At 39.8% G+C, this 21,824-nt stretch overlaps 1 protein-coding gene and 1 long non-coding RNA gene across 3 annotated transcripts in view; one reads left to right on the top strand and one right to left on the bottom strand.

Moving 5' to 3' along the window:
• Positions 1–1,652, bottom strand: part of ODAD2 (outer dynein arm docking complex subunit 2) — an 85,649-nt gene extending 83,997 nt beyond the window's left edge. The window contains 2 exon segments of the mRNA XM_061350923.1: positions 506–763; positions 1,542–1,652. Of these exon segments, the coding sequence (XP_061206907.1) occupies positions 506–729 (224 nt within the window). The 5' untranslated portion in view covers positions 730–763; positions 1,542–1,652.
• Positions 1,653–1,714: 62 nt separating this feature from the next.
• LOC133211054 (uncharacterized) lies at positions 1,715–20,998 on the top strand. Of its 2 annotated transcripts, none has more exons than XR_009725095.1 (4): positions 1,715–1,853; positions 8,743–8,863; positions 15,610–15,713; positions 20,881–20,998. It is a non-coding gene; the product is annotated as an uncharacterized LOC133211054 (long non-coding RNA). The 2 variants fall into 2 exon arrangements; XR_009725093.1 differs by lacking the exon at positions 20,881–20,998 and adding an exon at positions 18,321–18,662.
• Positions 20,999–21,824: the final 826 nt, after the last annotated feature.

Raw genomic sequence — 21,824 nt, 5'->3', positions numbered from 1 at the left:
CTTTTTATTGACAATAAATTAAATTAATTTCTGTGAGTCAACTCTAGTTTGCCCATGACAGTAATAGGTGAGTGATCTCCCTGTCCTTATCTCAATCATGGACTGTTTGTCATATTTTTCTTCCCCATTCAGTTGAGGAGGGGGAGTGACAGAGTGGCTTTGGTGGGCACCTGGCATCCAGTCAGGGTCAACCCACCACACAGGAGCCACTCCTAACACTAACACAAATCTCAGGATTACTCACTGTTATATGCTTTTTATAAAAGGAATAAAGAGTGTAAGCTGTAAACATCATCAACCAAATGGGTCTGTTATCACATCCAAGATAGAACAGTCTCAAACTCTTGGAGGGAAAAAAAATAATAAAAATGCAGCAAATTTTAACTCAAATTTTTAATACACATCATTAAACCCCCACCCATTTTAGACTCCCAAATACACTAAAGCACAGTTGGCTTGGTAACTCACCTTCGTAATTTCAAAATACACTGCAATTCAGACTTACGTGATCTCATAACCGTTTCCAAATGCTGAACGATCCAATTGTGTTTTCCACTCAAGGGGCTCTTTGAAGACAAATGCTGCTTCCTGAGGATATCTAGTGCTGAAGTCCTCCACAAACTTTATAATTTGATTTAAAAGAGATTCGTTCAAAGGGGTGATTTCGAGTGTGCCAGTTCCAGAACCAGCAGCAGTCCACTTAGCTGCCCTGGCCAATGCTGCTCCCATGGTGTCAGCCAACTAGTAACAAAGTATCAAATACCTTTGCAAACAAACAGTCAGAAAATGACCAACCTGAGCTCTCAAATGACAAATGCAATTATGCTGTGGCTGTTATAATTTGAAATAAACATAGAATCATAGTTACTGAGGTTGGAAAAGCCCTGTAAGATCACTGAGTCCAACTGTTAACCCAGCACTGCCAAGTTCACAAGTAAACCGTGTCCCTGCATGCCACATCTACACTTCTTTTAACTCCCTCCAGGGATGGTGACTCCACCACTTCACTGGGCAGCTGGTTTTTTCTAACTCGTTTAAATCCTTGAAATGGGGAAAGGAGAACTGAAGAAGACCACTTGAAATTTAAAGAAATGGGGAAACCAGGTGAAAACACAGGGGTTTTCCACATTAATTTCTGGTGCTATTAGAAACTCAGGAAGCTGACAGCAGCAGGCCTCTGTTGTGGCTGTAACAAAAGGCATTTGGGTTCTCCTTGTTAAGTTGATACCACTGTTAAAACGTGCAGGTGGACAGACACATACAACCCCAAGAGTGCCCCTCCCCAGACACCTTCTTTAAACGCAGGAAAACGGGTGGTGTCAGACCTGCCCGCCAAGCCTGGGCAGGCCGAGAGTCACCATAGTGCGACGGGCATGGGGAAGCTTCACCCAAGGAGAGCCCAAGGCACCCGGCATGGTGCCGACTCACTACAGGCCTCGGGAGGAGGCAGGAGGGATCCTGAAGCCCGACGGCCGTGTGCGGGTGCCCCGGGGCCGCAAGGAGCCCCGCGGATGGCCGCCCCTCACAGCTATCCCCCATACCTTGCCACGGGTGAGCCGCGCCGAACCCCGCCATCGCCGCTGGGGCCGCGGCCGAGGCTGGAGGCGTTGCTATGGGGACGGGCCCTGGCGGCAGCCGTTACCGCGTAAACAGGGGAGCTGCAGGAGGTGGGGAAGGGCCGGTGCCCCGGGCTGCCGGCTCGCTCCCTCGGCATGCAGACCGGTGTGGCAGCCGTGGCCCTGAGGGACAGGATGAAGGTGTTCCGAACCCCGGAGAGCAGGTGGATGGGTGCGATGGATAGTTGCTGCTGCAACTGCTGTCTACAGTGACCCTCAAACTGTGGTGGTGCAGAAGTATGGATGCCTTAATAAAGCTTGCGCTGTGGTTTAAAGCCATTTGTGACCCGGGAAAGGCGGCTGGGAGCCCACAAAGGGTGAAGTAGTCCTGGGCAGAAAGGTTTGAGAGCAGGGCCCAGGGTTGTGGCTGGTGAAGCTGAGGCTGAAGGGGCAGGACACTTCTCACTAGCAGGTACGAGGACTTAAAGTGATAAAACAGGCCGTGCTTTTCGTGTGAAATTAAACAATGCAATGATTAGAGTTACTTTACACCAGAGTTTAAAGGAAGACCACTGAATACTTTTTAGCTTGAATGTTAGCCAGTACAGCTTAAACCTTTCACTAGCTTTCAGCCGTTAGAAGAAAACAGCTTTAATTAGTAAGGTTGATATTGACCGCTTTTAGCTCTTGAGGCAGTGTGACACACTTTGCTTAAAAGGCTTTCTGTTAAAAAAAAACCCAAAAGTACGTAAAATTAGTGTTCTTGAAAGAAACTAAGGAAATACATATGGGCAGTGCCAATAAATAGAGTCTATTCACATACTGAGGACAACACAAAACTATAAATATGAAAATAAAGCAGCCCAAATGCAGAATGGAAATTAATACTATTTCCCCAAATGTATTGTTGATCCATGATGTGAATGAGCCATCATTCTGGATAAATTTTTGAGCTATAAAGTTGCTACTGTACTTCCACCTGCCTGTCTCCTCTTCTGTACCACTGGGCCTGTAAGAAGTATATTCCCTGTCTTCCTTTCCCACCTGTGAATACTCTTCAGTTATATGGGTCCACCAAAATGCCTATCAGATAATAAAAAACATACTGAGATTTCACCTGGGAAGGAATGGCTATCTGTTGCACACTAGCTGAATAGTGTTAGGAAACTATGTTCAACTTTCCAGTATATGTGTCCTTTTGAAGGCATAGGAAAATGATCCTTTCAAGGACAGTCCAAAGGAAGTACCCAGCTGTTCCAGTACCATAGAGGTAACATAACCACGGTTTATTTTACCAACTGAGAACTCAGCTGGGTAAGAAACCTCTAATAATGAGGAAGGTCATGGAACATATGTGGGATGCATCTCAGAGAATAACAGTGTGGGATTAATACATTTTTTTCATGGCGATGATTGTCCATATACATTTTACTTGCTGAAACTTTCAAGCAGTAACTACAGATAAATACACGTAGTCTGCAAAATAATGACTTAAGAATAGCATTGGCTTTTTTTGTTTGACTGCATCACTGCATGATTTTGAGAAGATAGAGAATGAATCATTTGATTAGGTGAAAATGAAAGAGCGTTTTTAGTAAAAAGCCTGAGTAAAGACTTAATGCTGTTACTTTTCTTCATGGAATACTATGTATGAATGCATTTTCAGAAAGGATTAAATCTCCTTTTTTTTACTGAAATAATAACTATTAAAAAGTGGAATTTGATGGGCAGAAGGTGCAAACAGCACAATGTGAAAGGGAGTAAAAGTATCCCCACTATGGGTGGTGGGGAGTGAAGACAGTGAGTTTTCACACACAGCTGAGTATTTTAAGCAAGAAGTCGGTGGAGTAAGAAATAGAATTCCTGAATGAGATCACTCTGTTCCACTGAACAGCAAAAAGGAAAGATATTTTGGTGGCAAAGATAAATGGAATGATTTGCCCTCCAAGAGTATGCATCTCCACTGGCCATAAAAGGAGCTTTGCTAACTACTTTAGGCTTAGTTACCAGTGGAACTTCCTGTGGGGACAGATAATTCAAAAAATTAATCAGCAGAACACATCCTGCAAGCCAGCAGCAAGGAATGCTGCTGGAATCTGGTATTAGAAGCTAAAGGCCTATGGATGATCTAGAGATTGGAGGTGCTTTTCTCGTTTCTTCTTTGTGGCAGGGAAATACTGAGTTTTTAGCTCAGCAGAAGACTGAGAAGACTTTACTCATAGGAAGACTGGTGTAACTCTTTTCAGGACTAGAAGCCGTCTGATTTAATTTCTAACCTCAATTCGCATGACTATTTTGTGTCTGTGTGTTCTTTTATCAACACTGGTCCTTTATTTTCAGCAGATACTTTTCCTCCTTAGATTTTACACCCAGGTTCTGAGTTATTTTTCTCTTAGACTTCACTTTGCTAGGTTAAACATGTTCAGTTCCTCTAGTCCCAGCCTGCAAGTTCTTAATTTCTCTTACCATCTTAATATCACTTACTATCTGTATTCCAGCCTGAGCTTGTTTTAAATAGATATGACACTATTTTGAAGGTCACTTCACCAGGACTCATTACAATGGCATTAACAGTCTTAATCTCTTCTGGAAGTTCCTCAACTACTATATTCTAGGATTGCATTTGTTTTTCAAATCCTACTAGGGATTGTTGTCACCTTGCAATTGAATAATACAACCAATTTTTAATCCATTACTTTTAGTTTTACCTGATGAGTTTGTAGCTTTCTGTAGGATTTAAGTATATAGTATTGCACTTATCCTTATAAAATCAAATTCCATTTTTAAAGAAAAATAGTATTTCTAGCAGTCTTCTTCTTTTGGTCCCCATCCTCTTCATTTGTCCGATGTAACTGTTGAACCCAATAACAAATTTGAACCATATTTCACAGAGGGTTGTAGTCTTGGAAATAATTAAGCTCCTACAAGTGTCGTAAAACCTGAGGTTGTTGAATTGATGGGAAAGCAAAATTAATGCCCTAGCTGAGGTAAAGACAGGCACATGAGCTGCAGATCATGTTCTGTAGCAGCCAGCCAGCAAAGGGTTATGTTCAAACTATTCTGGCTACTTAGAACTTGAGTAACCTCAGCCTTACCCAGTGGGTGTTTTATGGAGAAGTTGGACAGCAGAAGATTAACGGACAAAGCACATAATTTTTTAAGAAATCAGATCTCATTACTTTTGCTGTTCATGAACTCTTTCCCTGACCTTCAAGTCAGATGAGAAGGTTAGGGAGTCTAGGGTACCGTTTGTGGGTGCAGGGACTTCCAGATGGTGCCTGTTCACACACAAGTACTCTGCCATGCTTGCCCTGCACCTCACTGGATTCCGTGAACTGCATTCTTCAGTGCTAAACTTGTTATTCATTCCCTTATGTGATATGAACAATTTCTCTTCTTTCTGTCTGCTCATAGTCTGTGTGCTTATAGTCTTCTGCATGTTTTCAGACATGTATTGACTATAGCAAGTCATCATTACTGCATTGGTAGGTAAACCCTGGGTCATTCCCCCTGTTACATTCAAGCTTGTCTTGCTGGATGACAAGAAGTCATGCCTTCTTGCATCAGCTGTCACTAAGAAATAAGCTCTTTGGAACTCCCTTTCTGAGCCAGACCGAAGGATATTTAGTACCACCTTTTGCTTTTACGAGATTTGATCGATCAGTGCTATTAATACCTCCTGGCACAAGACTATAAATGGGTATCTTAGAAAATTTTGTCTGACCGCTGAAGTGTTACATAAAGTATTCACTTAAAAGAATTATGAAAGTGTTCTCTTGGTGACTCAAAATAAGGGTGCAAAAACTTCCAGGCAATAAAGTCATAATGTATTCTCAAAAGCAGCTTACTCAGGAACTGAGAGCACCCAAAGATGGCATTTGCATCATGTTTGGCTAATTCTATAAATTAGTAATAGTACATTTATATACTAGTGACTTTTTGCTGTAAGTTATTTTCGCTATTTTTTTAATGTAAAAAACATTTTATAAAACAGTAAGTAACGTTTGCCTGAGCACAGTCGAAGATGAGATCATTTGTTACTGGCACAAAGAAATGGGGAATATGAAGAATTTGCTAACACGGAGAGAAGGGCAATTGGAAATCTTTTTTATAATCTCAAAGCTGCAGCCAGAATGTGTAAGCAATTCTTGTATATTTTTCCTCACATTATTGTAGACAAGGGTGTAGATGATTACTGTTAAAGTAGAACAGTAATACAAGTTGTTAAAAAAAACAGGTTTAGAGGCTTACATAAAAAAGCCATTCAAGGTGAATAATACCAGATATTCCTTCTGCTAAATAGCCATAGCTTTTTTATGGACAGTTTGTCAGACAAGTTGAAAATCAGGAGAAAATGTAATATTTATTTCCTTTTATAGTTCATAAGCTTGCTTTTGTTGCAAAATTTACATATTTTGGCATTCACAAACAGAAGTCTGACTGATTTGGTGAAAAGGGCTTAGGTAGAGAAATAAAAAGTCCAGTTGTGCTGGCTTTCTTCCATTCCGTATCAGTACAAATGCATTGTCTAGGTGCCTAGAGTTGCTAATGAACATTTTTATGCATCTTAAATTCTTGAAGTCCATTGTCAGTTTGTTGTTTTGGGCTTAGGGTTTTTTTTTACGTAGGGGGTTGTAGTTTACAGAAAGGGAAAGTTTCCACTCAAGAGGTAACCTACCTGAGAATGTAAAAAGAGGGAGAGGGTATGATGAATCTGTTGATATCTTTTGTTTAAGCATGATTTTATGGAAAACAGTGTTCAAAGCGTAATCCTTTGAAAGCAAATGGCTACTCATTTTTCACCGAGTCACTGATTTATGTGCTGTGATCTGCTACTTACCTCTTGTTTTCTGCACAATTATGAGTTTCAAAAAATACCAAATGATCTAAAGTGAGGACTTTTAAAGGTTAGACATTGCGCAATATGCTGTCTTGGCCCTAAAAATTTAAAACTAGAAAAGACCATTTTCCAAATGGGACTCAGTGCAAGTAACAAAGAATTATCCAGTGTCTGCGTGGATGTTTGGCAAAGAGAAAGTTACTTCAAAAATCTTCAAGGAAAATAAAGCAGGACAATATTTTGGTTAATAAGTTATAGATTAACAATATCTGGATACTTATTTCTGAACAATGACAATAACAGAGATTCTGATGTTCTTTTTTAGAAATGGCTTCCAGATGGGAATCATGGTTTACAGTCCAAGACTGAATATGATTTGATAAGTTTTTATCAGTAAAGAGTATAGTATTTCATCATATGAACTGTTTCTAGATGGTGCTTCACTCTATTCATAGATGGTTGCTTATTCGCTTTTGTTCATTTCTATTTACTCCTGCTCAGGTCTGCTGAATATTTCTGAGTATAATTTGAAAGAAATGATCAGTGTGGTGTAATAACCAGAACACTGTGACTATGTCCTAATAATATGTGGAGTACAAGGTTAAGAGACTGATTTTGAAAGATGTAGTAAATTCATTCACATGTTTTCTTTGAAGCATCAGAAAAAGATAAAGGTCAGGTTATAGGGGGCTTAACATGGTGGGCTCTTTTTTTTTTCCATTTTTCTTCATTTGTGATACTTGAGTGGGGAATAATTACATTTGAGGATTTTTCTTTGTAATTTCTTTCTAATTCCTACATTATTCTTCTGCCACTATCTGCAACCTCAATTCCCTCTTCATGTATATTTTGTCTGAAATTTCTGTGATTAAAATATGTATACGTAGTAACTTTGAAAGGGAAAGTTTCAGAGAAAGATATTCTGGAGTAATTTAAATACACAAATAAATTTTGTATTGTTTTAAAATGCTGGCTTTTACAGGATGAGTCACCAAAGTATTGACTCCATCAGTTACCTTGATTTGTTCATGTGCTGGTACAACCTCTTACACACAGAAAAAGATTAATGGCTGATTGTCTTTATTTTTCTGATTGATTCTTCCTTGCATAAGTAATTTGTATTTTGCTTATATTTTCCCATGGAGAAAGAATATCTGCATTTTGATGTTTATATAAAATGCTTTTTGTAGAACTAGTTAAGTATTCTGACCTTAATAGTACAGCAATTCAGTATTCAGTATTGCAGGTAACCCTGCAAATCAGAGCACCTACTCTACACTGGGGTTTTCCAGAACCGCAAGTCACCTTTGCAATTTAGAAAAGAATTTGACAGTCTGGCTAGTAAAAATAAAATAATTTGAGGATTATTTTTAAATGTAGGAATAAAAATTGCCAGCTATACTTATTTTTCATATATTTACCCTCTGGTGCTAGACATTTGAAATAACTTGATATTAAAAGTAATACTGCAGACAGTGTGTCTTGTAGTGTGATTGAAAGCAGTGTTTTTAGCTTTCAAACATAAACCCTTCTCAAGTGAATGTTACTGACAAGCCCAAATGCTTTTGCTTTCCTAGAGGTTTCTAAAAATTGCCTCTTTTTTCAAGGGGAAAAAGAGAAAGGATTGGGCTGTTTGTTTTGGGGTGGGAGTGTGAAAGGGAGATTGTTTTAAAATTAGAAATAGAATGACATAAGTAGTCTCAATTTATGCTTTTCTTTTTCTAGAGGAAAAACAAGAGGTATTGGTGGAAAGTATTTTGGAGTGTAACATTTCAATATTAATTGGGAAAGAGAGTTTTGCTGTTTCATGAAGACCAATTCTCACACTAGGTACTAATACAAACGTAGTTGAAGAGAATTTAAAATCTCCTTCAGGCATTCAGCTTTCCAGTTATTACTGTATTAGACCCATTTCACTACGTGAGCAGTCACCAAATCTGGTTAATTCCCTGCATAGTTTTTATGAAAAGTAACATAAAAATAAAAATATTCAAGTGTGTCGTCGTCGTCCCCCCCCCGTTATATAATCAGAAAGCAAGCCAAGATTGACGTCAGGGCATTTTCTCTTCTTTGTATGTCATTTTAAGGCAGGAATTCAAGCACCTTGGACCAATCACTGTTTTTGAAGAGACTGCTTCTATCATTTATGGTGGTACAGTAATATTATATGGGAAAATGTGAAATTGTGAGAGGAGCGAGGATCAGAATAAAGCCAAATCACTACAGGGTCTGAGCAGCAATTGGCCGTAAAATCAATACGAAGCAAGAGTTGGATGTTGCAAGGTTGAATATTAATCCAGCGCCTGGCAGAAAAAGAATTTATTTATCTAACTTTTTGTTTCATAGTGATTGTACAAACAGTACAAGGAACAAGCTATGAAACAAAACAAAATAAAAAAACAACTCTCCTTTAAATCCATATAATCTATTTGATGATCCTGACATCTTCACTCAACTTGGATGAAAAGTAGGTCCTGTGTGAATGAGAATAGGGATTATAGTTCAATTCAAAATTGTTTTACAGTAGAAATTCAAATTGAGGCAGAATATTGCCTTTTTATCAAAATAATTTTTAGTGAGAGAAGCAGAAACACGTGTTACATATACATGTCTTCTTGCATAGTGTACATTCTGATACAGTTAATTCAGCCAATTTTCTGGTATTATTCTCAAGATCTGTGCCATGGATATTATAGTCCTCCATATGGGTACATTTTTCCTCTGATTTTTTCCATTTCATCCTCTGGTAATAACTGTATAAAATCAAGCATTTTAGTTAAAATTTAGAATCATTAAGGTTGTTCTACAATATCTGAAGCTCTCCCACATTTTGGTAGTTAGTTATTTTATTGTGGAAAGAGTTGCATCTAGCTGTTACAACATTTATTTTTTAGCTCAAGCAGAGATGGAGATTAAAACTATTCGTCTATTCTTTTTGTATCCAATTTATTTATAAACGAATATTTCAGTTTGTTGTGAGAGCTGTGGATTTCCAGCAAGCCTTCAACTAATAATGTAAAATTTGGGGGATGAAGAAGGCAATTGTTTCAAAATGCATGCCCATGGGCTTTGTTTAGATTTGGGAAGAATAACACTGAATAGTTTGAATGCAATCCTTCCTGGAATATCCCGTTAGTACCTATAGCTTTGGTATTTAAAAGGTTGCTGATTGATTAGTCTTACTAGGTAGCTCAAAATAAGTTCTCAAGAGATAGAAGGGAATTCTGGCCCTACTGGAAAATCAGACATGGCAAGACTTTAGTGTCTATTCCATTGTCCTAAACATATTTTGTCATTGATTTCCATGGGAGGAAAAATTCAGTCAACATCAACAATACAGTGAGGCAGCAGACAGTTAAACATAATTTTTACCAGACTCTTTCAAGAAATCTAGTACCTGTGACATTCTAAGACATTGTTTAGTTACATTAGTGACATTGTTCTGCTCAGGTTTCAGGTTTTCAGTGTTTGTGATTTGTGCTGTCTTTGTATGCCAGAGATTGGAAGCAATTAGACTTAAGATTCTGAAGAAATCTACTATTAATTAGCAGTTTGCTACTGGTGTCAAATAAACATAAGCATACTTAAGCATGCTAAGCTCAAAATGAGATGCTTTAGCGATTCAGATATAATGGTATTTTATTCTTTTGATATTTGGCTCAGTAACACCACTAAATTTGAGGCAGTGACATTTAAGAGTTAATAGAAGTTTTGTGACGTTAAAATGGGTGCAGAATAAGATTCAGGGATCAGAATCTGCAAGATTTTATGCAAGGAGTCCTTTGCATCTCCTTCTAGATACACTATACTGCACAATAAGTACGATGTAGAAATTGGTGCCAAAGCTGGCTCATGGGCTGGAAGCAGGCTAGCCTGTTTGTGCAATGCTTTGCCAAAGCTAATTTACTTTGCTAAAAACCAGGGTAAATTAGACAGTGTGCAGCATTAAGCAATGTGGTTAAACTGCTTCCAGTTACCCAGGCTGGCTCCTTCTGAGCTGCTTTGGCTGTCTCTCCACAGCACTGTGTTGTGCAGCACAGACATGCCCTGACTAAAATTGATGTGTGTGAAATTTTATTCGTGTTAGGAAGGATTGACGAATTGTACCCATCCTTTCTTCTCCAGAAATTCTGTCCTCAGATACATGCAGAGTGTACAACTGAGAAGGTCTTCAAATAACTACAGTGTAACTGTCATTGCATTTGACCTCAGAAATGTGATTGTCTGAGTAAACACAGAAAATGGAGGCACCGCAACTGATTATAATTAAATATAAGTGGCTAAGCACAGATCTGTGGTATAAATAGATGTGTTATGGCTGACAGTTAAAGTTTGAGTTCAGCTTACGTGTGAGGCTTTGCATTACTCATGTAAATCAATGTTCTCACTTACAAGAGAAACCTCATAATTTACCACCACCCATAAAGTATCCTTGCTGTAATCAATAGTGATTCCTATATGGAATTACTGTGCAGAGCAACCTTTCTTTCATCCATATCCTCAGCATGATTGCTGTATGGTTTGGCGCCATGACAGAAAAATATCTAGTGAGCTCAGTAGTTTTCTGCGTGGAAGGACTTAGCTGTCCTAATTTGGTACAAAAATTCCATTCAGTTTAAAGTAAGCAAAACTGGAATTAAATACTCCACATGGTGAAGGATCGAGTAGAATCTTCGGTGGGGAGTGTTTGCAATCTCACTGGATTGAGACTTGACAATTAAATACAGCTTAACTTTATTCTATGTAGAAGTAGAATACTGTAGTTAAAAATACTTGGGGTTATCTGCCACACTGGTAACATTAAAGGATTATCTGGTGATTTTTTTCATCTCCACTTTTGGTGATAATTATATATGCTGCACTTGAGACAGAGAGCAAACCATGTTCAAATTAACCTCAAAAACATTTTACTGCTCTCTGATTATATGAGCACACCGTGATGTACATCCAGCTGTGCTGTGCTCTGCTCTTTAGTCTGCCAAACAGGAAGGATGAGCACAGGGGTGTTCCTTATCCCCACCAGTCCTCTTAGGAGCCCAGGGGTGCCCATGTGGGTGCAGGGCTCTAAGGTGCTTTCCTAGGACATTTCATGGAGCCAGAGTCCCTGCCTGAGGACATGATTGCCTTCTGTAAAAGAGGCTGAAGCTTAAAACAGTAAGGCAGTGGCACTGAAGCATGCAGGAACCCACGTCCTTTGTAACTCACCACTCCACTAGACAACTCCACGCATTCATGAGCAATCATCAAGTAGCCGAGAGCCCAGCACGAGTTCTCTCCTGGAAGCAGCCAGTGGTGTCAGTAAGCGGTAGGTGTGCTCAGAGTGCCTGGATTGAAATGAACCACTTAGGGAACTGTGCGCAGAGTTGTCGTTTAGTGGGGTTAAAAGAATCCGTAGCTAGAAGTTCCGAGTTTGGTGTACTCATAGAAACCTGAGCTTTGGCACTTAGGAGACAGGACTATAACAATGAAGCCAAGTGAACTCAGATTTAATAGTCAATAAAGCAGAGGTTTTCTGAATTGCTTTGTGGATTTGGATTGCCTGAATTTCACTTTTGGTGCCTTGTGTGCATCCTGAGCGTATGGCTCTGGGTTCCAAGAAAAACATAGGCTACATCTCAAATAAACAAAATTTAGAGAACAATTGGTTTTCCATTTTAGTATGTGCTTGTGATTACTAAAGTAAGAAGATTCCTGTAATTTTCTAGTCACCTACGTAACTAACACCTCAGGAGCATACCTCTTCTAATCACATGAAACCGATACTTCCAAATGTAATGTTTTATAAAGCTGTGATTAACTGATAGAGGAACAGAAGAGTTTTCTAATAAAATATGCTAAACATGCTAAATGGCACTTCTAAAAAGGAAATCATAATTCTCTTGGCATTGGATTACAGCATCAAGGAGTGACAAAGTATATTTAAACTGACAAAGCTATTTATATTACAGAAATCTGTGAAATTATGTGCTTTCCTGTTCTCATTGTTCCATTTCTCATATGAAAGCTAATTATTTTTTCTTTGCCCATCTTGATACAAGGATAGCTGTGTATTTATTTTTCAGGAAATTTGTGATTTATAAAATACACGTTACACAAACTACCATGTTTTATTTTGAGAGTTAGCAGAAAAGTAACTCTTCACTCCAAAATGTACCTTCCCATAAAGTTTGTCTGAAGTGTCTTTTTTACCTTTTACCAACAGAACAGTGTAGTACTTTTAAACTGTTGCCATTTTACTGTACTGCTAAGCCTGTATTTCCCATGTTAAGACTATGAGAAAATACACAGAGGTTACTGAATCCCTAATGATTGCTTTGAATCTGGTCAGTAAAACCATGCATGTACTCACAATATTGGTTTATTATGGGGTTCTTCAGTGATTTTGCCTAGTGATACAATAATATCTCCATTTTGAAAGATAAAAAAAGGCAAGACAGATGAATGATAGATAAGTGCTAAACAGTCAAATTCTCAGTTCAGTGCAACTATCTTAAACTCAGCAGTTGTTCACAAATGCTGCATTTGTATTTAGCTAGCAGTTTGCTGTTCTTATTTTAGGTATGAGGAAGGACATGTTTAAGAAGGACAGTCCCGTTCAAGCTGTTCTCCAGCCATGTAAAGTGAACTCATGAAGATTTATCTTTAATTCCTGCCTCCGCTTTTCTTAACTGCCTCATTGAGATGCATGGTGCTTGATTTCTCAGTATTCATTGCACAGCAGTGCTTACAGTCACACCACAGATCCCGCTGCCTACAGCTTGCAGTTGCAAGTGCTCAGCACTTCTACAAATTACCCTCCACTGTACCCAGCACCAAGAAAAACACAATTAGCAACCACATGTGCAAAGTGACTAGTATCACACAGGAAATCTGTGCCAGAAGCAGGGATACGATTCAGTTCCCCAGGGCTGCACTGATGCCTTAATCATGAAAACATGTTCTCTTCTCTAGAGTTGTCTGCTTCATTCACTACGTACTTCCAACGGCTGCAACAAAGAAAGTACAGACTCCACAGAGCACGCTCGCTTTTACTACACAATGATTCATCCTCCAGCACAGGTCTGTTCTATGCGCTACATAACACAGAAGACCCATGGAAAACTCTCTCTGCTCTCAAAGGAATCACGTGCAGTTCCCTCTCCCTCACCACTCACATAATCCACCAGAGTCCTTGTCCCTTTATCTGCCTCTTCTACCACCAAGAGAGCTGGGTGCTCAGGACTGACGGGATTCCTGACCCAATTCCTATGCTTAATCAGGCCCCAGATTGTAGCAGCAATAAGCGGCAGGATCAGGGAGGACTGTTTTGAACGCCAGTAGCCCCAGGGCTGGAGCATGCCCAGATGTTTTGTGGAATGGCTCCAGCAGGCCAGTCGCACACAGGTGTTTATTGGCTTGAACTGAGAATCAGGAATACCAAGAATAATTCATCCACCACTTGGCTCTTCAAACAGAAGAGGAACGAGCACAATGTGCAAATCTAAATGGCAGATAAGAGCAACTATTATCTAACAAGCATGCCTTACTCATGGAGCTGCTTGTGTGATGAACTTTTTCTTTTCCTAGGCTGAAACTCATTTTAATATGAAAACTGATTATGCAGAAAGTATTGGTAAAGGTATGCAGCTGAGCAACCTCACAACTCAATTCTTCACTAATATCTATGATTTTAGCCACAAAAGATGCTGCTGCTAACTGCGGGAAGTACAAATCTACTTCTTAGAAATGTGATTTGTGGTTTACTTTCTCTTTACACTTAAAAAGCTACTTAAAAGCAAACCCCATATAACTGGATCAAAAGTAGCATTGTGCGCTTACATTAAATATATTCATTTTCACACCAGAATTACCTAAGGAACAAGACTTGCTGTATATGGAAAATCAAAGGAGAAATGTAAGAAACTGTTCCAAAGAGGTTTGCTACTCTGCACAGCAAAAGCTCTGCACAGCCCCTCCGTGACCTAGACTCCGCACAATTTATTGGTTATATTTAATAAAGCGAAATCCAAGCACCTCTCCTGTTTTGTTACTTCCATTTTAACACTAGTGGTAGCAGACAGACAGACAAAAGTTTAGTTTTAGCCTGGGAGCTAAAAGAAATACTTCTAACCTACATATGTACTGCTACAGTCTGACTTATAAATGCTCAGTAGTAAAGTCAGCAGGAATCAAGCACTAAAACTGGAGAAGGGTAAGTGGAAAGAGACCCTGCTGTATTTGCAGACTTGTGGTAATACAGAAAGCACTCCTGACTGCTCTTGGAAACTGGTCGTGTAAGTGAGCGTGGGGAGAGGTCAGGCAGTGACAGACTGTGCTTCCAGCCTGAAACGGGTGCTTGCACTGAATCTAAAAAACTGAAAACAGTCCGAAACATGCATTTAACTAAAAATGAATGTTATTAAAACAAATTATACCCATCATTTAGAAATGTAATCTCAAAGTACCGTAGCTCCTGGCTTCCATTCAGATGATGTCTGGCAATGTGCTGTGTATCATCCACAAAGTATCCTCCAGAATCCCCAGCACCCTGGCTTCGGGGACCGCTCTAAATCTCCCTAAATTCTGATGATTCTGATGTCATTTTCTAAGCTTAAAGTGTTCTTTCAAGTGACATCAATCATGACTCAACCTGGTCTCTCCTCCCATATGTGACAAAGGCTCCTATTTTTAAACTTTCAGACAAATACAGCCTGTATAACTTTTTTTTTTTTGCCAAAAATACGTCAGTTCAAATCTCACTGTTCCGAGCATACTCTGTTCTTTTGGGATACTTGTCAGCTGGCCTATTTATATCAGCTTGTAAGAAATTAGATGTTTTTCTAGAAGTAAAATAACAGACTTGAAGAACAGAGCTTCCACCTTGCATTATTAATAGAATTCATGATAATCTGTGGTTATATTGTCAAGAAGCACAGAAACTAATTGCACAGAGCCAACAATTCACTCAGCCTGGTGGTTAAAATGGATAAAGGGATAAAAATGATTTGTATTAGTGCCTGCAGTCTCTTGTAAATGTCAAATACTTTCTTGACATTCTAAAACCCAGGCTGTACAGCAGAAGTGGGAGAGTAGCATTTTGTATTAATTTAAAAATGCATAAAACTGATTATCCTTTTCTAGCACTCAGTATTTCACTGTTTCATGAAGAGCCTAGATACTGCTCATAACTGGCTGTGCTCTTTCAACTCATCACGTGTCTCATTTTTCTTTCAGCAGAGCAGTGAATGTTTTACTTATAAACAAATAAAATTTTACTTCCTGTGGAAGAAGATATTTAAGAGATTCCCCACAACCAGTTTTCCCACTTGGAGAAAGTTGTGAGTATTCATCTCCCCCACTTCCCAAGCATGGCATTCCTGCCATTCCTATAAATGAGCTGTGTAAATCCCAATCACCTGCATCTATCTTCCTGTATTTCGGTACTGTTAGTTCAGCTTCTACTGCTCACTTTAATCAGCTCACGGGGTTCAAAGAACACCTGGATGTACTCTCATTCTCACAGAATGTTCTAGTACAAAGGATTTATGACATTTCCTTGGTTCACCCCATTCATGTACTTACTGTACATCTGTTAGACTCTTTTTTTTTTCTCTGCTATAGTAGAGTGATGCAAAGGTGTAACTGAGCCGACAAAAGTGTTAATGTTTTTCTAAACCAGATCACTTATATTTAGCACAACCAACATTTTACTCATTGTTCTCGTTGTACCCACATTTATTCCAAAAGAATTGTGAAATGAAATCATCAAAAATCTACCAGCTGCACAAGTCTTCTGAAAACCTCTGTTGTCTGAGTCTGCCTTGCACATTACAAAAACATGCAAAAAGGCTTAGAGATAGTTTCAAAAGAAAAGGCTAGAAAAGGAATATCCAGGTGGCTTTTTAACTGTAGAGTACAATAAAATAGTTTGGAAAGTATTACACAGAAATATAATAGCGAAAAAACCAAGATATGCAGTTTACAAGTAGAAATATATAGTGCTTAGCCTTTGCTCGAGCCCAAATCAGTAAAGCAGACGGAGCTCTCTTTATACGGGTTTACTAACTGCTCGACAGCTCCAAGTTTACAGATGTGTGACTGGCAGCTTACAGGCATGCTGATCAACAGTAGAAAACCTTTTAAGGCTTAAGGTTAATTAAGGTTAATTACTCTGAAACACTGTTAGAGATTTCAGTAATAAGTGCCTGACGTGACAGAGATGAATTGCTGCCTCCATTTTGAGAGCACTTGGGAAATTACTTAGAAGTGTGTGAGAAGCTTATCAGGAAGACATTGTAGATATAAAAGAAATGAAACCTTGGGTGAACAGCTAAGCAGCAAAGGGAAGGCCAGTCTAACACAATCCTACAATTTGCATTAAATAATTTAGACAAAGAGTCAATAGATTTATCAGCAGCACGTATTTACTATCGCATGCTTGACACAACTTGGGTGAATTTGCATTGAAATTCACTCCCAGATACTAATCCAAAGAAAATAGCCAGAGAGCTCTTACATGTTTGATTACTCGCTGAAGTATTTATCATCTCTGCTGATTGCATCTTATTTCAAAGCCAGACCCCGATCCCAGAGAAGTCATCAGCTTAGTTCCAGGGTAAGAACTGGCAACTCTATCATGATTGAAGTCAAAGGGACCACACATGAAACAAGGCACTAAAGCTCAACAGTAAAAGTATTCAATACCTGGCATTAGATTACAAGGTCTTCAGAGCAAAGGCATTCCTAATTTCCCAGGCACAGAAAGACAAGAGGTAAAACTCTGACATTGTTAAAATAGAAATGAAACTTTTCTAACTTCACTAGCACTGTATTTTTATCCACTGGCATCTCATCTGCGCCACGCCAGGCTGCTTAACAGCATGAACAATCGTGTGCTGTTTAAGTGGTACAGATAAAAGTCATTTGAGGCTAGCTCTAGGAAGAGTTCCTACTATCACTTATTTAGGGGTTGAAGTAGTGTCAAGCTATCTGCTGCTATTTCATACTTGTCCCATACACATAATACAGAAAGCAGCAGCAGCTGTTAGGTACTAATAGTAAAGCAATCCAGACTAAGCACTTTCCAACGGCAAAAAATTTACCAGGAAGAGAGGGAGTTGCATTAGCATGAAAAAAGTTATAAGTTATTCACAAGATGCTAAAAGAGAAGGAAGAATCATCAATCCTGAACACTGGAACCATGAGGATCCATAGGGATTTTACATGATGCTAGTGAGGCCAAGCCAAGTAATCACTGCCATAAGTGGAGCTGTGCAGGGAGCAGAGCAGTAGCATTGCCTCCCTGCAACAGACCTCAGATTTAGAGAGAGTTTGGCCTCTTGTGTTTTCCACTTAGACTTTGTGACAGACAAGTTACTGAAGCTGGGAGCAACCCAGGGGTTCCTGGAGAAAATCTGAGCAGAAGCGGCTCACTGAAGGTACTCAAATACAGTCTCAAGGACAGTAACACCAAGTGCATAAATGCATCACATTTTGCCAGTGGTAGCAAAGTTAATAACAGCCACCACCATCCCTCTGGTACAAAGTAGATGAACATGAAGAAGAGTCAGGATTAAGAATGCACCCACCTTGTCAGTAATACACAAACACTTCAATCTATTTCCAGACTTGATTGACTTGAGCAGTCTCTAAGAGTAGGCAGGATTTGATGCCACTTTTCAGAAAATGACTTGTGGAGACCATGAAGTCAAGACCTATGTTCAGACCATGACACTGTGAAGAGAAACCACGCATGTCTGCCACGATGGAGTTAAGCACTGCATGTTGGGAGTGCTCTGCCTGCCGTGGAGGGTAACTCAGCCGCTCCCTACTGAATGCTTACAATGAAAGGCACAGGGACAGAGACTGCTCCTTCTCATAGTTAAGAGGGAATAAACAACACCTTGCTGCTTAAATCATCTTCCCATGCTGTTTTTCACCCATAGGTTGCTCACTTTTGCACTGGGCTCGCAGACTTCCCAGTTGTTCAGAGCCCGGCAGTGCCCCAGCTTCTCCTTTCCAGCGGTTCCTGGCCAGCCTCTCCTTTTTGCTCCACACTGGCCCCTGACATGGAGAGGCTTTTTGAGAAGACTGGTTAGGGAGAAAGGAAACAAGATTAAACAGAACAGGTCCCTTGAGAACAGCTGCAGAAATTTTGTCTTTATTTGCTTGGTCTGGAGGCTTTGGAAGATAGGAACTCCACATCTTTTCCAATTACAGTTATATACAGAATAAAGGCTTCAATCACAGCAACTCTTGCTTTCAAGCTGGCAGCAGGGATGCCAAAAGAAAACTAGAAGAATTTGCCATCAATGTTTGATAATCAGAAATGTCAGATAAACTTCTGAAAATTAAAAAGTGAATAATAAAGCTTCCTTTTCTACTAAGTTGCTGTATAACCTCATCAGAAATAGCATTTCTCATTTCAAATACTGTGGTGTTACCTATGGCAGTCTCTACCATGGCACCTCCTGCTTTGCTTGGAACAGCTTCCCTGCAGCTCCCTTGCCATGCCACAGCATCCCTCGAGCCCATGTGGCTGGCTGCATTCATGGAGAGTGTAGTTTCAGAAGCGGGGTACATGTGTAGTTGGACTTCTGAAGGGAAAATAGAACCTGATACTTCAGTTCCCACAGGATACCACCACAGAGCCTATTTTCTGTAAAATGAAACCGGTGGAGTGGTGTTTTACACCACAGTATCGCATAAAAGGCAAGACAGTTGGCCCAGTGATACTCCTACACAGACAAGTTCCTGTGTCTCCTGACAGGTTCACGTTGCTTTATCTGGCAAGCATAAAATTCAAGTCCATGTACAAAGCAGCCTTTTCATTTAGGGAACAATTAGGCTAATCCCAGCAAGATTTCATGTTTAACTAGGTTTGCAGTGAACAAGCTTGCCGTCTGCATTCAATCAAGCTCTTCTGACTTTCACAAAACAGAGGCTAAACCGTATATTTGAGATGTAAAATTCTAAGATTCCTGCGATCTGCAAGAGTCGTGCCAGCACTGAACCACGCATCTATTTGCTAAAACTTTGTTATTATACCAGTAGACTTCTACAGCCTGTCATTAATCTTCCAATTAAGCAGTAAACATTGGTTTTATAAGCCTGCTTTTTTCATTTAAATAAAAGGGTATACACCACACCACTTGGTAAATACATAAACATATATGCATATGCACACATGCACAATAAAACAAAGTTGCTATTGGCAGAAAGGTAACATCAGCTGCAACTGTAACAAGATGCAGACTCAGCCTTCAAAGTCTCACCTATTCAGAAGTGCGGTCAGAGTCTGTGCTTTGTTCAGTTTTGTTTGAGCCGGGGCTGGGTCCAGCTGGGGGCAATGATGGTTTGAATTCAATGCAGTCAAGAGAAGACAATAATTCAGATTCAGTTCTGGTTTTTGACAAAACAATGGTTCAAATCAATCTTTGGTTTTGGTTCTACTTCCTGCTTAACAGCTGTGTAAAGAAAAACATCTGGAATAATACCCCAGCAGGGCCAATAACCGAAGCTGCTTTTTCATACTACCCAGATAGCACCAATAATAACAAAGCTTTTAGGTCAGTTTTCAACAACAGAAAAACCCACCAGACTCCTTTCGTGCTTTACTATCAATGGTAGCCAGAACTGCAAATGGAACATTAAACATGCTGCCTCCATCTGCACCAGTCACTAAAATGGGCCAAGGCCTGTTGTTCTTGCTCTGAAGGAGAGGCAAAGCACAGCTCATACAGACACAGCTAAATTCTTTCCTGCAGTCAAACTGGCCTCACAGCTCCTAGGACCAACCTTTTGCTACCCCTCAGCTGTGCCTGGACCCAGAAAGGGCTGAAGCCTGGCCAGCAAGCCCCTGAAACATTTCACCCTCTTGTGATACGCTGAATCCCAGACCTAACTACCCTACTGTGCCAGCACAGCCTTCAGTGCCAGTTGATAACAGGAGTTGTGCTCACTGGATCTCTTTACACCTTCTTGCTGGTCTGCACTGTTCTGTGATCTGACTTTTTTATGAGCTTCTTTGAACCTGGGACTACATCTTTGTTCCGTGTTCATAACGTGCCTAACATAGGCCAGTCTGTACTTGGGAGTATGGCTCCAGAAGCTACATCAAAGTAGGTTTTATGGGGAAGCATAACCCATACGTGGGTATGCAAAGATCTCAGAGAATACAATGTGAAAGGGCCTGCATGCATTATGGAGTGGTCTCAACACCTGCTTCCATCTCTGCAGTTGCCTCCATCATAAATGTGCACCTTGATCATGAAACATGACTACTCCCACCACTTGAAGACTAGGCTAATTTCAAGGAATCATTGGTGCTTAAAAATAAGTCGGTAATGCAAATCTAGGAAAGGGAGGGGACGCACCACGAGGTGTCCAAGGTCACACAGAAAACAAGCGGAACTGCTCCCAGATGGCATTTTCTTAAACAAGAGCCCCTGAAGCCAACGCTGGTGGCTTGAGATTTAAAATTGCTCCTGGTCTTTTGTACCACAGGTATCTCTTGGAGCAGTTCTGTTTTCATGGGACAAAACACTGTTCATGTGATTCTCCATCTTGATCGCGTGCTAGCTCTTCACCTCTGTTGCGGAAACACATCACCTCAAGAATCTGTTGGGAAGGAGGTAAAAAATGTCCTTGTACCAGATTTTTAGTGTCTATTTTCCAAGACAAGTCGTTATCCCTTTCTACCCTTTGTATGATTGAGATTACTAAACTAAAGCTCTATGAGAGCCAAGAGACAAAACCAGAATGAGATTGCCAGTGATTAAATAGAGTTTGTTAAGTTCACGTTAAAGCTGTGATCACTGTACTGTTGCTGTACAAGTTAACAAAACCAGAAGAAAGTAAAGCAAGAGCTCTGCCAACATCACCAGGATGTGGAGTACTCTTTCTGGGTACTACATTTCAACTCTCCATAATGCCAACAATTTTGGCTTTGCTAACCAATAAGGATTTACTGGCGCTTATTGATATTTACCAAGGAGGGAACAGAAACCACAGAACATTCACAGCCAACTTGCCAACCTCCTTGTTCAGTGACTTACAAAAACAAAGATGCATTTCTAGGGTAGCACTAGCATTTGTAACATTCTCAGTCTTTCTCTGCCATACCCACAGACCTTTAAAACATGTACCTAATCTCTTAAAACTAAGCTTCCATGAGCCTGTGTATAATCCTACAGAACCTAAATTTCACTTGAGGAAAATTACAACATGTCTTCATTTTTTAGTGTATTCAAGTCATGACTATGAATATGGCTATTGAAAAGAAACAGATCTAATTACAAAAGACATTGTGACCTACTTTTCTCTCTTTTATTTCTTATCAAGAAGCTTTCAAACGTGGTTTTTTTTGTGCCATTTGAAGCCTTTTAGAAATCCTGAAGATGTTTCCCTCCATTCATACGCTGAAACCTGTGGCTGGCAGCTCTGTGCAT

The sequence above is a fragment of the Neopsephotus bourkii genome, unplaced genomic scaffold, assembly GCF_033783945.1.
Source record: "Neopsephotus bourkii isolate Nb327-2 ecotype Australia unplaced genomic scaffold, CSIRO-AGI_Nbou_v1 NB_53, whole genome shotgun sequence".
Taxonomy (NCBI): Eukaryota; Metazoa; Chordata; class Aves; order Psittaciformes; family Psittacidae; genus Neopsephotus; species Neopsephotus bourkii.
This window is presented reverse-complemented; position numbering and strand designations above follow the sequence as displayed.